Source organism: Salmo salar, chromosome 22 (genome assembly GCF_965601325.2).
Source record: "Salmo salar chromosome 22, fSalSal1, whole genome shotgun sequence".
Classification (NCBI taxonomy): Eukaryota; Metazoa; Chordata; class Actinopteri; order Salmoniformes; family Salmonidae; genus Salmo; species Salmo salar.
In genome coordinates, this window is record NC_138312.1 from 43,267,598 (window position 1) to 43,283,012 (window position 15,415).

The 15,415-nt window shown below is 44.0% G+C and overlaps 1 protein-coding gene across 1 annotated transcript in view; it reads right to left on the bottom strand.

Annotated features, from left to right (window-relative positions):
• The window catches only part of LOC106583479 (dihydropyridine-sensitive L-type skeletal muscle calcium channel subunit alpha-1), a 52,819-nt gene that overhangs the window by 12,540 nt on the left and 24,864 nt on the right, over positions 1–15,415 (bottom strand). The window contains exons 10-22 of the mRNA XM_014167709.3: positions 15,134–15,294; positions 10,558–10,783; positions 10,022–10,229; positions 9,506–9,626; positions 8,987–9,201; positions 8,696–8,765; positions 8,451–8,583; positions 6,849–6,978; positions 6,495–6,554; positions 5,693–5,799; positions 5,450–5,537; positions 3,266–3,373; positions 3,092–3,144 (exon numbers count right to left, since the gene is read on the bottom strand). Coding sequence (XP_014023184.1) covers positions 3,092–3,144; positions 3,266–3,373; positions 5,450–5,537; positions 5,693–5,799; positions 6,495–6,554; positions 6,849–6,978; positions 8,451–8,583; positions 8,696–8,765; positions 8,987–9,201; positions 9,506–9,626; positions 10,022–10,229; positions 10,558–10,783; positions 15,134–15,294 — 1,680 coding nt within the window. The remainder of the gene's footprint in view (positions 1–3,091; positions 3,145–3,265; positions 3,374–5,449; positions 5,538–5,692; positions 5,800–6,494; positions 6,555–6,848; positions 6,979–8,450; positions 8,584–8,695; positions 8,766–8,986; positions 9,202–9,505; positions 9,627–10,021; positions 10,230–10,557; positions 10,784–15,133; positions 15,295–15,415) is intronic.

The following is a 15,415-nucleotide window of genomic DNA, read 5'->3' on the forward strand; positions in this document are numbered from 1 at the left end:
CATTCTGTACCGTCATGTAATGATCCATTCTGTACCGTCATGTAATGGGCCATTCTGTACCGTCATGTAATGTCCCATTCTGTACCGTCATGTAATGTCCCATTCTGTACCGTCATTAATGCCAATTCTGTACCGTCATGTAATGGCCCATTCTGTACCGTCATGTAATGTCCCATTCTGTACCGTCATGTAATGACTCATTCTGTACCGTCATGTAATGGCCCATTCTGTACCGTCATGTAATGTCCCATTCTGTACCGTCATGTAATGATCCATTCTGTACCGTCATGTAATGTCCCATTCTGTACCGTCATGTAATGTCCCATTCTGTACCGTCATGTAATGATCCATTCTGTACCGTCATGTAAGACCCATTCTGTACCGTCATGTAATGTCCCATTCTGTACCGTCATGTAATGTCCCATTCTGTACCGTCATGTAATGACTCATTCTGTACGGTCATGTAATGTCCCATTCTGTACCGTCATGTAATGACCCATTCTGTACCGTCATGTAATGACTCATTCTGTACCGTCATGTAATGTCCCATTCTGTACCGTCATGTAATTTCCCATTCTGTACCGTCATGTAATGTCCCATTCTGTACCGTCATGTAATGTCCCATTCTGTACCGTCATGTAATGATCCCATTCTGTACCGTCATGTAATGATCCATTCTGTACCGTCATGTAATGATCCATTCTGTACCGTCATGTAATGACTCATTCTGTACCCTCATGTAATGATCCATTCTGTACCGTCATGTAATGATCCATTCTGTACCGTCATGTAATGACTCATTCTGTACCGTCAGGTAATGTCCCATTCTGTACCGTCATGTAATGATCCATTCTGTACCGTCATGTAATGTCCCATTCTGTACCGTCATGTAATGACTCATTCTGTACCGTCAGGTAATGTCCCATTCTGTACCGTCATGTAATGATCCATTCTGTACCGTCATGTAATGTCCCATTCTGTACCGTCATGTAATGACTCATTCTGTACCGTCATGTAATGTCCCATTCTGTACCGTCATGTAATGTCCCATTCTGTATTGTCATGTAATGATCCATTCTGTACCGTCATGTAATGTCCCATTCTGTACCGTCATGTAATGTCCCATTCTGTACCGTTATGTAATGACTCATTCTGTACCGTCATTAATGCCAATTCTGTACCGTCATGTAATGTCCCATTCTGTACCGTCATGTAATGTCCCATTCTGTACCGTCATTGATGCCAATTCTGTACCGTCATGTAATGTCCCATTCTGTACCGTCATGTAATGAACCATTCTGTACCGTCATGTAATGTCCCATTCTGTACCGTCATTAATGCCAATTCTGTACCGTCATGTAATGATCCATTCTGTACCGTCATGTAATGACTCATTCTGTACCGTCATGTAATGTCCCATTCTGTACCGTCATTAATGCCAATTCTGTACCGTCATGTAATGATCCATTCTGTACCGTCATGTAATGATCCATTCTGTACCGTCATGTAATGACTCATTCTGTACCGTCATGTAATGTCCCATTCTGTACCGTCATGTAATGATCCATTCTGTACCGTCATGTAATGACTCATTCTGTACCGTCATGTAATGACCCATTCTGTACCGTCATTAATGCCAATTCTGTACCGTCATGTAATGATCCATTCTGTACCGTCATGTAATGATCCATTCTGTACCGTCATGTAATGACTCATTCTGTACCGTCATGTAATGTCCCATTCTGTACCGTCATGTAATGATCCATTCTGTACCGTTATGTAATGTCCCATTCTGTACCGTCATGTAATGTCCCATTCTGTACCGTCATGTAATGATCCATTCTGTACCGTCATGTAATGTCCCATTCTGTACCGTCATGTAATGATCCATTCTGTACCGTCATGTAATGTCCCATTCTGTACCGTCATGTAATGACTCATTCTGTACCGTTATGTAATGTCCCATTCTGTACCGTCATGTAATTTCCCATTCTGTACCGTCATGTAATGATCCATTCTGTACCGTCATGTAAGACCCATTCTGTACCGTCATGTAATGACCCATTCTGTACCGTCATGTAATGTCCCATTCTGTACCGTCATGTAATGTCCCATTCTGTACCGTCATGTAATGATCCATTCTGTACCGTTATGTAATGACCCATTCTGTACCGTCATGTAATGTCCCATTCTGTACCGTCATGTAATGACTCATTCTGTACCGTTATGTAATGTCCCATTCTGTACCGTCATGTAATGTCCCATTCTGTACCGTCATGTAATGATCCATTCTGTACCGTCATGTAAGACCCATTCTGTACCGTCATGTAATGTCCCATTCTGTACCGTCCTGTAAGTTCCCATTCTGTACCGTCATGTAATGACTCATTCTGTACCGTCATGTAATGTCCCATTCTGTACCGTCATGTAATGATCCATTCTCTACCGTCCTGTAATGGCCCATTCTGTACCGTCATGTAATGCCCCATTCTGTACCGTCATGTAATTATCCATTCTGTACCGTCATGTAATGATCCATTCTGTACCGTCCTGTAATGGCCCATTCTGTACCGTCATGTAATGACCCATTCTGTACCGTCATGTAATGATCCATTCTGTACCGTCATGTAATGGCCCATTCTGTACCGTCATGTAATGACCCATTCTGTACCGTCATGTAATGATCCATTCTGTACCGTCATGTAATAATCCATTCTGTACCGTCATGTAATGATCCATTCTGTACCGTCATGTAATGTCCCATTCTGTACCGTCATGTAATGACCCATTCTGTACCGTCATGTAATGATCCATTCTGTACCGTCATGTAATGATCCATTCTGTACCGTCATGTAATGTCCCATTCTGTACTGTCATGTAATGACTCATTTTGTACCGTCATGTAATGAACCATTCTGTACCGTCATGTAATGACTCATTCTGTACCGTCATGTAATGTCCCATTCTGTACCATCATGTAATGATCCATTCTGTACCGTCATGTAATGATCCATTCTGTACCGTCATGTAATGACTCATTGTGAACCGTCATGGAATGTTGTGTGTGAGGACAATATCACTGGTCTCTTACCTACACTCCTCCTCTGTCATTTTGTCAGGATCTGTGCAGGAGTAGAATTGGCCCTTCAGGGATGAACACACACAATACATGAGTGATAATATTAGCTTTGATGGTGTGTGGAATTCTGTTTTCATCATATGGTTCAAAAGCCACCATACATGTACAGAACTATCTAGAGCTTACCTTAAAGAGCTGGACTCCAATGCAGGCGAACATGAAGTCTAACAGCATGGTGACCAGCACGATGTTGCCAATGGTTTTGATGGCCACAAAAACACACTGGACCACATGCTAGATCATAAGAGACAGCAGAAACCAGCATGTCAGATCGTTCTCCACGACCAGAACTAGAAAAACATGGGGCGGCTGGGTTGCTCTAACTATTGCATTAAGTAATGGGAACATGTAAAATACCATTTTGAATGTGAGTACAGTGTCAGCGGAGTAGAAGAGTAGAGGTGTAGAGGAGTAGAGGTATAGAGGAGTAGAGGTATAGAGGAGTAGAGGTATAGAGGAGTAGAGGTATAGAGGAGTAGAGTTGAGGAGTCTAGGAATAGAGGAGTAGAGGTATAGAGGAGTAGAGTTGAGGAGTCTAGGAATAGAGGAGTAGAGGTATAGAGGAGTAGAGGTGAGGAGTAGAGGTATAGAGGAGTAGAGGTGAGGAGTAGAGGTATAGAGGAGTAGAGTTGAGGAGTAGAGGTATAGAGGAGTAGAGGTGTAGAGGAGTAGAGGTATAGAGGAGTAGAGGTGAGGAGTAGAGGTATAGAGGAGTAGAGTTGAGGAGTAGAGGTATAGAGGAGTAGAGGTGTAGAGGAGTAGAGGTATAGAGGAGTAGAGGTGAGGAGTAGAGGTATAGAGGAGTAGAGTTGAGGAGTAGAGGTATAGAGGAGTAGAGGTGTAGAGGAGTAGAGGTATAGAGGAGTAGAGGTATAGAGGAGTAGAGGAGAAGAGGAGTAGAGGTATAAAGGAGTAGAGGTATAGAGGAGTAGAGGTATAGAAGAGTAGAGGTGTAGATGAGTAGAGGTGTAGAGCAGTAGAGGAGTAGAGGTGAGGAGTAGAGGTGTAGAGGAGTAGAGTAGAGGTGAGGAGTAGAGGTGAGGAGTAGAGGTATAGAGGAGTAGAGGTATAGAGGAGTAGAGGTATAGAGGAGTAGAGTAGAGGTGAGGAGTAGAGGTGAAGAGTAGAGGTATAGAGGAGTAGAGGTGAGGAGTAGAGGTGTAGAGGAGTAGAGTAGAGGTGAGGAGTAGAGGTATAGAGGAGTAGAGTAGAGGTGAGGAGTAGAGGTATAGAGAGTAGAGGTGAGGAGTAGAGGTATAGAGGAGTATAGTAGAGGAATAGAGGAGTAGAGGTGAGGAGTAGAGGTGAGGAGTAGAGGTATAGAGGAGTAGAGTAGAGGTGAGGAGTAGAGGTATAGAGGAGTAGAGGTATTGAGGAGTAGAGGTATAGAGGAGTAGAGTAGAGGTGAGGAGTAGAGGTATAGAGGAGTAGAGGTATATAGGAGTAGAGTAGAGGTATATAGGAGTAGAGTAGAGGTATAGAGGAGTAGAGTAGAGGTATAGAGGAGTAGAGTAGAGGTATAGAGGAGTAGAGGTATAGAGGAGTAGAGTAGAGATATAGAGGAGTAGAGTAGAGGTATAGAGGAGTAGAGTAGAGGTATAGAGGAGTAGAGGTATAGAGGAGTAGAGTAGAGTAGAGGAGTAGAGGTGTAGAGGAGTAGAGTAGAGGTATAGAGGAGTAGAGTAGAGGTATAGAGGAGTAGAGTAGAGGTATAGAGGAGTAGAGGTGTAGAGGAGTAGAGGTATACAGGAGTAGAGTAGATGTATAGAGGAGTAGAGGTGAGGAGTAGAGGTATAGAGGAGTAGAGTAGAGGTATTGAGGAGTAGAGTAGAGGTATAGAGGAGTAGAGTAGAGGTATAGAGGAGTAGAGTAGAGGTGAGGTGTAGAGGTGTAGAGGAGTAGAGGTATAGAGGAGTAGAGGTGAGGAGTAGAGGTATAGAGGAGTAGAGTAGAGTAGAGGAGTAGAGGTATAGAGGAGTAGAGTAGAGGAGTAGAGGTATAGAGGAGTAGACTAGAGGAGTAGAGGTATAGAGGAGTAGAGTAGAGTAGAGGAGTAGAGGTATAGAGGAGTAGAGTAGAGGTGAGGAGTAGAGGTATAGAGGAGTAGAGGTGAGGAGTAGAGGTATAGAGGAGTAGACTAGAGGAGTAGAGGTATAGAGGAGTAGAGTAGAGTAGAGGAGTAGAGGTATAGAGGAGTAGAGTAGAGGTGTAGAGGAGTTGAGTTATGATGGGGATAAGTGAGGGGTAGACAGGAGGACAGGGGGAAGGAGGACAGGGTGACAGGGGACAGGGTGACACTGGTAAGCTCACCTTGAGGCCCTCAGCCCTGTTGATGGCCCTTAGGGGCCTCAGCACCCTTAACACCCTGAGGATCTTCACCACAGAGATAGCACTGGACCTAGATATGGAAGGCACAACATTTGCTTGTCTATAATCTGTATTTCTACCTGGAGAAAAACACACACACTCATAGCTGAATGCTATATCGAGCACTGTAGATTCAGTTGTGACACAGCAGTGCAATGACATTTTACATTCCCAGGGACTACTTACTCCATGAGCATGGAGAGGAGGGATACGGTGACAACTATCAGATCCAGAATATTAAAGGAGTTCCGGCAGAAGGAGCCAGGGTGCATTATGGCTCCATATACGGTCATCTAGGGAAGAGGAGCATGGATACTGACATGATGAGATTGGTTGACACATAAACCCTCTCAAAGCAACAAACCATGAACCTACATGAACCACAGCTACTGATGTGAAAACATATACTGTAGAACTCTGCTGCAGTGCATGATAACAAATAAATAATGTGCTGCAAAAGTGGATGTAACATATTGTCAAGAGAGTTTGTCACATTAACAATTTAAGTGTGTAGCCCTGTCCTGGGGTCAATGACCAAAAGCACCCTCTTTGGCCTCATGGGTGGAATGTTATTCATATTTTTCATAATTTCATAATTAATAAAGATGTATTTATTTTTTACGATGAAAATCCGGTGTTTGTATGCCAAACAGTTTGTTCTATGTATATAACGTATAATATTGAGATGCAAACTCAACATTGAATACATTTAAACTGTATATCTGACATGGTCCAGGGGTCTTCTCTCTTTAAAGCCCATAACCATGTGTATGAGGTGTATATTTTTGTTTCAGTAGATTTGTTTAAGACTACCAAGAAACACTCTGTGTGAGCCTGATTTAACCCACTCCAGTAAAAGGTTAACCCATTAATGTACTTGGTAATGTAAATGTACTTTTTCATGTAAGACATGATCCATTTACAAAAGTGATTTTTTCCAACCAGTACAACTATACTAGTAGTGGAAAAGACAGCAGTGCCCGGTTACCTTGAGGACAACTTCCACAGTGAATACTGAGGTGAAGACGACGTCAGCGGAGGCCAGCACCTACACAGGAGAGACAGGACAACATAATTTCAGAGCAGTATCAGTGCACCAGAGTCCTTCAGCAGAATCTCTAGTGTAGACCTCCTTATAGTCTAGGTAAGGCAGTCTGTGTACACTAAGACAGTGGTGCTTTATTAACTTTGCTCATACAATACAGAGCAATAAAGTAGAGAAACCCCTTTGTGTCAGTTGTGTTGTCAAAAGTATATCCCTTTCTGCTTTCTTTACTGAAAAAAATGGATTTTCCCTTTGAGATAAGGGGGTGAATGATACAGCAGGCATATCTGTGGGCACCTGGTTCCTGAAGGACATGGGGTCGATGGGGTCCTCGGCGGCTAGGGAGATGCTGCTGAGGAGGATGAAGAGGAGGATGGTGTTGGTGAAGGTGGTGGCGTTGATGATGCGGTGGCACAGCTTGCGGAACCTGGAGGGGGACAGTTTACATCACAGGCTGCAGACTTCTATACAGAGTGACTGACAGTCAAGATAGGAGGCTAAAATAACCACATAATACCAACATCATAATCCATTCATCATCATCGTCATCATCACCATCATCAACATAATCATCACCAACATAATCATCATCACCATCATTAACATAATCATCACCATCATCAACATAATCATCACCATCCTCACCATCATCATAATCATCAACACCATCATAATCATCATCACCATCATCAACATAATCATCACCATCATCAACATAATCATCACCATCCTCACCATCATCATAATCATCAACACCATCATAATCATCATCACCATCCTCATCATCACCAACATAATCATCATAATCATCATCACCAACATAATCATCATCACCATCATAATCATCATCACCATCATAATCATCATCACCTTCATCACCATAATCATCATCACCATCATAATCATCATCACCATCATCATCAACACCATCATAATCATCATAATCATCATCACCATCATAATCATCATCACCTTCATCACCATAATCATCATCACCATCATAATCATCATCACCATCATCATCAACACCATCATAATCATCATAATCATCATCACCATCATAATCATCATCACCTTCATCACCATAATCATCATCACCATCATAATCATCATCACCATCATCATCAACACCATCATAATCATCATAATCATCATCACCATCATCATCAACACCATCATAATCATCATCACCATCATCAACATAATCATCACCATCATCACCATCATAATCATCACCATCATCATAATCATCATCACCATCATCAACATAATCATTACCATCATCATCACCATCATAATCATCATCACCAGCATCATAATCATCATCACCATCATCAACATAATCTTCACCATCATCATCACCATCATAATCATCATCATAATCATCATCACCATCATAATCATCATCATAATCATCATCACCATCATCATAATCATCATCACCATCATCATAATCATCATCACCATCATCACAATCATCATCACCATCATAATCATCATCACCATCATCATAATCATCATCATCATCATCATCACCATCATAATTATCATCATCATAATCATCAACACCATCATAATCATCATCACCATCATAATCATCATCACCATTATCAACATAATCATCACCATCATAATCATCATCACCATCATCACCATCATCAGCATTATCAACATAATCATCACCATCATAATCATCAACACCATCATAATCATCATCACCATCATAATCATCATCACCATTATCAACATAATCATCACCATCATAATCATCATCACCATCATAATCATCATCACCATCATAATCATCATCACCATTATCAACATAATCATCACCATCATAATCATCATCACCTTCATCACCATAATCATCATCACCATTATAATCATCATGATCATTACTTGTTCTCAGGGCTGAAGATGTAGAAGGAGCTGGCCTCTGGAATTGGTACCACCTCCTCCTTCAGCTGCAGGTCTGCCATTGGTCGGGGCCTTGGGGCGTCAGGGATATCAGGCTCTTCCTCCTCATCATCGCCTGGACGACAGAAAGAACAGAAGAACGTGACATGTTCTAAATTCTGAATTCTGTTAGATACAGATTCCATTGCATGAATGTGCCCAGAGGTGTGTGAGATAATGGGATATACCAGGGAAGTCAGCAGGGGGGAAGGGGTCCTTGATCTCATTCACGTTGGACTCAAACTCGTCTACTTTCAGCTGTGACATAAACAACATTTTTATTAGAGGGAGCATGGGTTGTAAACCCCCTGGCTACACTGATGTCCACCGTGGGGCAGGTCTGTCTGTGGACAATAGCTGACAGAGTGAAATATCTGGGCCTGTATTCATAGAGCATCTCAGAGTAGGAGCACTGATCTAGGATCAGGTTCTCCATGTCCTTATAATAATCATTCTATTATAATCTTATGGGCCCTGACCTTGGCTGTAGTAGGGATGCCCTCTATTTTAGCCCTCTCTGCTGCCAACTTCTTGGCCAGGAGTGCCTTCTCCTCTGTTGCCTTGTCAGGCATGTTAGCCCTGAGCAGCTTCTTCCGTTTCTTCTCCTCAGACTTCTCCTTCTGGGCCATGGTCAGACTCTCGGCCTCTGCCAGGTTGTCCACGGCAATGGCCAGGAACACATTCAGCAGGATGTCTGAGGGCTAAGGGTCAAAGGTAATTACGGTAGGCAATGTAAGAGACACTTATTTACCCAAGGACAGTAGGTCAGTCTGATTTCTGTCTGATAGAGGGGTTGGACTGAGTTTGGTTGGTTTTAGTTTAGACTAGCAATTCATGTGTGCAGACTCAACACAGACACACAGCACACACACACACACCACACACACACACACACACACACACACACACACACACACACACACACACACACACACACACACACACACACACACACACACCCACACACACACACACACACACACACACACAGAGGATACAGTTTCCGCAGACAAAGAGGATGATGAAGTATATGCTGACGAGGATCCCGGGCATTGTGGGACCGCCATGCGCCATGATGCCGTCATACATCACAGCGTTCCAGTCCTCCCCCGTCAGGATCTATCAGAGAGACAGAGTGAGAGAGAAAGAGAGAGACAGTCAGAGAGAGAGAGAGAGAGAGAGAGAGAGAGAGAGAGAGAGAGACAGAGAGAGAGAGAGAGAGAGAGAGAGAGAGACAGACAGACAGACAGAGAGAGAGAGAGAGAGAGAGAGAGAGGGAAATTATTAGCCTTTTCCAGAGGGAATCAAACAAAAAGCAAGCACTAATGTCCAACATTTACATATCATACAGCTTCATATGCGCCTCCAGATGGTCATATCATACAGCTTCATATGCGCCTCCAGATGGTCATATCATACAGCCTCATATGCGCCTCCAGATGGTCATATGATCTTTCCCACATTTAGTGTGCTAATTGTGTTATAATGATGATTGTATGTGTATTCCTCCCTACCTGGAAGACACTGATGAGGGCCTGGGGGAAGCTGTCGAAGGTGCTGCGGGGTTTGGGCTGATTGGGGAAGTTGAATTTTCCCCCAAACACCTGCATGCCCAGCAGAGAGAAGATGACGATGAAGAGGAAGAGGAGGAGGAGCAGGCAGGCAATGGACTTTGTGGAGTTTAGCAGGGATACCACCAGGTTACTGAGAGATGTCCAGTACCTGACATACACACACACACACACACACACACACACACACACACACACACACACACACACACACACACACACACACACACACACACACACACAAACACACACACACACACACACACACACAGAGAGAGAGAGAGAGAGAGGAGGGGGGAGTGTTACCTACTTCCTGAATAGCTATTGCCCTCTGGGGGATGAGGATGTAAGACACAATCAATCAACGTATCAATAAATTAAGAGGACCAATCTGGAGAGCCATGGTGTGTGCAGGCTTTTGGTCCAGTCCATCACTAACACACCTGAAAACCTAATGCAGCCTATTGTAAAAGTCTTACTTGGTGACTTTGAGCAGCCTTAGCAGTCGTATGCAGCGCAGCACGGAGATGCCCATGACGGTCATGACGTCCATGCGGACCAGGATGAGTTCCAGAATCCCGGTGGAGACCACGAAGCAGTCGAAGCGGTTGAACAGAGACATGAAGTATTGCTGGAGGCCCAGAGCGTACATCTTTATAAACATCTCAATGGCAAACAGAGACAGCAGAACCTTGTTGGCAATATCTGGGAGGGGGGAGAGAGAAGGAGAGGCAGGGAGAGAGAAGGAGAGACAGGGAGGGAGAAGGAGAGGCAGGGAGAGAGAAGGAGAGGCAGGGAGGGAGAAAAAGAGGCAGGGAGAGAGAGAGAGAGAGAGAGAGAGAGAGAGAGAATGAGATAAAGAGAGAGAGAATTTCTGAATGTGTTAGCCATGTCAGAGACGACCACACACGTTAGATGCTGTGTATATGAAACCGACTTCAGTGTGATGCTAGCCTCGGCTTCCAGGCCTCGCTTACGTTGTTCTCCAGAGAGAAGTTGATAATGGAATAGTAGGTATGAGTGGAGCGCTATTGCCAGTTGCTGCTGGCTGATTGGCTGTGAGTAGATGTAGATTTTTCACAAATAATATATAATTTTGTTGAAATGACACTACCCCACGTGGGCACAAGTGAAAATGATTGGCTTTCGGTTTGGAATCTCCGCCTCTGTTTGAAGGTGGTTATTCCAATTGTGGGGAGGGGCAAACGGCTTGAATACACTCCACCTTCTGTTAGCCTTTTTCCACAGGCTTTCATACCGAAGGTGAGGCTTCTCATTGAAGCTCAACCATAAGATGACGCCGGAGAAGAAGGCAAACGTTTTACGTGCCCCCAACCGAGTGATTTGCGTGAAGAGGGTGTGGAGAAAAAGGGTCCGGAGAGCGGACTGCCTTCTGAGAATTTGCAGGCGATTGAATAAACCCCCACTTCCTTCCATTCTGCTAGCAAACATGCAATCATTGGACAATAAAAAAGATGACCTATGCGGAAGATTAATCTACCAACGGGACATTCAAAACTGTAACATCTTATGCTTCACAGAGTCGTGGCTGAACGACGACATTATCAACATACAGCTGGCTGGATATACGTTGTATTGGCAGGATAGAACAGTGGCGTCTGTTAAGACAAGGGGCGGCGGACTATGTATTTTTGTAAATAACAGCTGGTGTACGATATCTAAGGAAGTCTCGAGCTATTGCTCGCCTGAGGTAGAGTATCTCATGATAAACTGTAGACACGACCACACTGTATTTTTCGTAGCTGCTTACATACCACCACAAACAGAGGCTGGCACTAAGAAAGCATTGAATGAACTGTATTCCGCCATAAGCAAACAAGAAAACACTCACCCAGAGGCGGCGCTCCTAGTAGCCGGGGACTTTAATGCAGGGAAACTTAAATCCATTTTACCAAATTTCTATCAGCATGTTAAATGTGCAACCAGAGGAAAAAAACTCTGGACCACATTTACTCCACACACAGAGATCCATACAAAGCTCTCCCACGCCCTCCATTTGGCAAATCTGACCATAAATCTATCCTCCTGATTCCTGCTTACAAGCAAAAATTAAAGCAGGAAGCACCAGTGATTAGATCAATAGAAAAGTGGTCAGATGAAGCAGATGCTAAACTACAGGACTGTTTTGCTAGCACAGACTGGAATATGTTCTGGGATTCCTTTGATGGCATTGAGGAGTACACCACATCAGTAATTGGCTTCATCAATAAGTGCATCGATGATGTCGTCCCCACAGTGACTGTACGTACATACCCCAACCAGAAGCCATGGATTACAGGCAACATCCGCACTGAGCTAAAGGAAGAGCTGCCACCTTTAAGGAGCGGGACTCTAACCCGGAAGCTTATAAGAAATCCCGCTATGCCCTCCAACGAATCATCAAACAGGCAAAGCATCAACACAGGACTAAGATCGAATCGTACTACACCGGCTCTGACGCTCGTCGGATGTGGCAGGGCTTGCAAACCATTACAGACTACAAAGAGAAGCACAGCCGAGAGCTGCCCAGTGACACGAACCTACCAGACGAGCTAAACTACTTCTATGCTCGCTTCAAGGCAAATAACACAAACATGCATGAGAGCACCAGCTGTTCTGGAAGACTGCGTGATCACACTCTCCGCAGCCGATGTGAGTAAGACCTTTAAATAAGTTAACATTCTCAAGGCCGCAAGGCCAGACGGATTACCAGGACGTGTATTCCGAGCATGCGCTGACCAACTGGCAAGTGTCTTCACTGACATTTTCAACCTCTCCCTGTCCGAGTCTGTAATACCAACATGTTTTAAGCAGACTACCATAGTGCCTGTACCCAAGAACATTAAGGTTACCTGCCTAAATGACTACCGACCCGTAGCACTCACATCTGTAGCCATGAAGTGCTTCGAAAGGTTGGTCATGGCTCACATCAACACCATTATCCCAGAAACCCTAGACCCACTCCAATTTGCATACTGCCTCAACAGATCCACAGATGATGCAATCTCTATTGCACTCCACACTGCCCTTTCCCACCTGGACAAAAGGAACACCTATGTGAGAATGCTATTCATTGACTACAGCTCAGCGTTCAACACCATAGTGCCCTCAAAGCTTATCAATAAGCTAAGGACCCAGGGACTAAACACCTCCCTCTGCAACTGGATCCTGGATTTCCTGACGGGCCGCCCCCAGGTGGTAAGTGTAGGTAACAACACATCTGCTACGCTGATCCTCAACACAGGGGCCCCTCAGGGGTGCGTGCTCAGTCCCCTCCTGTACTCCCTTTTCACTCATGACTGCACGGCCAGGCACGACTCCATTAAGTTTGCCGATGACACAACAGTGGTAGGCCTGATCACCGACAATGACGAGGCAGCCTATAGGGAGGAGGTCAGAGACCTGGCCGTGTGGTGCCAGGACAACAACCTCTCCCTCAACGTGATCAAGACAAAGGAGATGATTGTGGACTACAGGAAAAAGAAGACCGAGCACACCCCCATTCTCATCGACGGGGCTGCAGTGGAGCAGGTTGAGAGCTTCAAGTTCTTTGGTGTCCACATCAACAACAAACTGACATGGTCCAAGCACACCAAGACAGTCGTGAAGAGGGCACGACAAAACCTGTTCCCCCTCAGGAGACTGAAAAGATTTGACATGGGTCTTCAGATCCTCAAAAGGTTCTACAGCTGCACTAACGAGAGCATCCTGATGGGTTGCATCACTACCTGGTATGGCAACTGCTCGGCCTCCGACCGCAAGGCACTACAGAGGGTAGTGCGTACGGCCCAGTACATCACTGGGGCCAAGCTTCCTGCCATCAAGGACCTCTATACCAGGCGGTGTCAGAGGAAGGCCCCCCCCCCCCCTTTTACACCGCTGCTACTCTCTGTTGTTATCATCTATGCATAGTCACTTTAATAACTCTACCTACATGTACATACTACCTCAACTAACCGGTGCCCCTGCACATTGACTCTGTACCAGTACCCCCCTGTATATAGTCTCGCTATTGTTATTTTACTGCTGCTCTTGAATTACTTGTTACTTTTATTTCTTATTCTTATCCGTATTTTTTTAAACTGCATTGTTGGTTAAGGGCTTGTAAGTAAGCATTTCACTGTAAGGTTGTATTTGGCACATGTGAATAATAAAATGTGATTTGACTTGATTTGGTGAGGCTAATGTGATGCTAACAGTATAGCTTCCTCCAATGTCCCTGTCCCGTACCAGGTTTGAACTAGCGATCCTCTAATCGCAAACACACGTGACCGCCTTCCTAGACAACATACCAACCAATTGAGCTATAGAAAAGGATCCAATTCGCTAGCTACATTCTAAGCTAGTTGTAGAGTAAGTTTACAACACACTCTTAACTCAGTTCAATATATATGCGTTTATTCTATAGACATTCACATATATATTTTTTTTTTTACATTTTAGTCATTTAGCAGACACTCTTATCCAGAGCGACTTACAGTAGTGAATGCATACATTTCATACATTTTTTCCCTCTGTACTGGTCCCCCGTGGGAATCAAACCCACAACCCTGGCGTTGCAAACACCATGCTCTACCAACTGACATATTGTACCACACGGGGCTCTACCACACGGGACATATTGTAGATATGTGTAGATAGTGACCTTGCCACTCGTGAGTTTATTCTATAGATATGTGTAGATGTAGATATGTGTAGACACACTATAGATTTGTGTGGGGTGGCAGGTAGCCTAGTGTTTAGAGCATTAGACTAGTAACTGAAAGGTTGCAAGATTGAATCCCCGAGCTGACAAGGTAAAAATCTGTTGTTCTGCCCCTGAACAAGGCAGTTAACCCACTGTTCCTAGGCTGTCATTGTAAATAAGAATTTGTTCTTAATTGACTTTCCTAGTTAAATAAATATAAAAAAAAAAAAATTGTGTAGATATGTTATAGATATGCTAAAAATCTGCTATCTATAGATATGCTATAGATGTGTGTAGATATGCTATAGATGTGTGTAGATATGCTATAGATGTGTGTAGATATGCTATAGATATGTGTAGATACTGACCTTGCCACTCAGTGAGTTGCTGGGACTGCTTGTGGTGTTCAGTAGCGATGGCCAGCGTGTTCAGAAACACCAGAAAGATCACCCACCAGTAGAACATAGGGGACTTCACATACACAAGACACTTACGCCGGAAGAAAATGTTCCATTTACGAGCAAGCTTGCTGAACAGTGAGAGATGAGGGAGAGGAGGAGAAGAAGAGATGTCATGTTAGGAGATGTGTCAGACTCATGAGGTCAGTTTTCCTTTCATCAAGACATCTGAGTGTTATCCCAGTCAGAGGC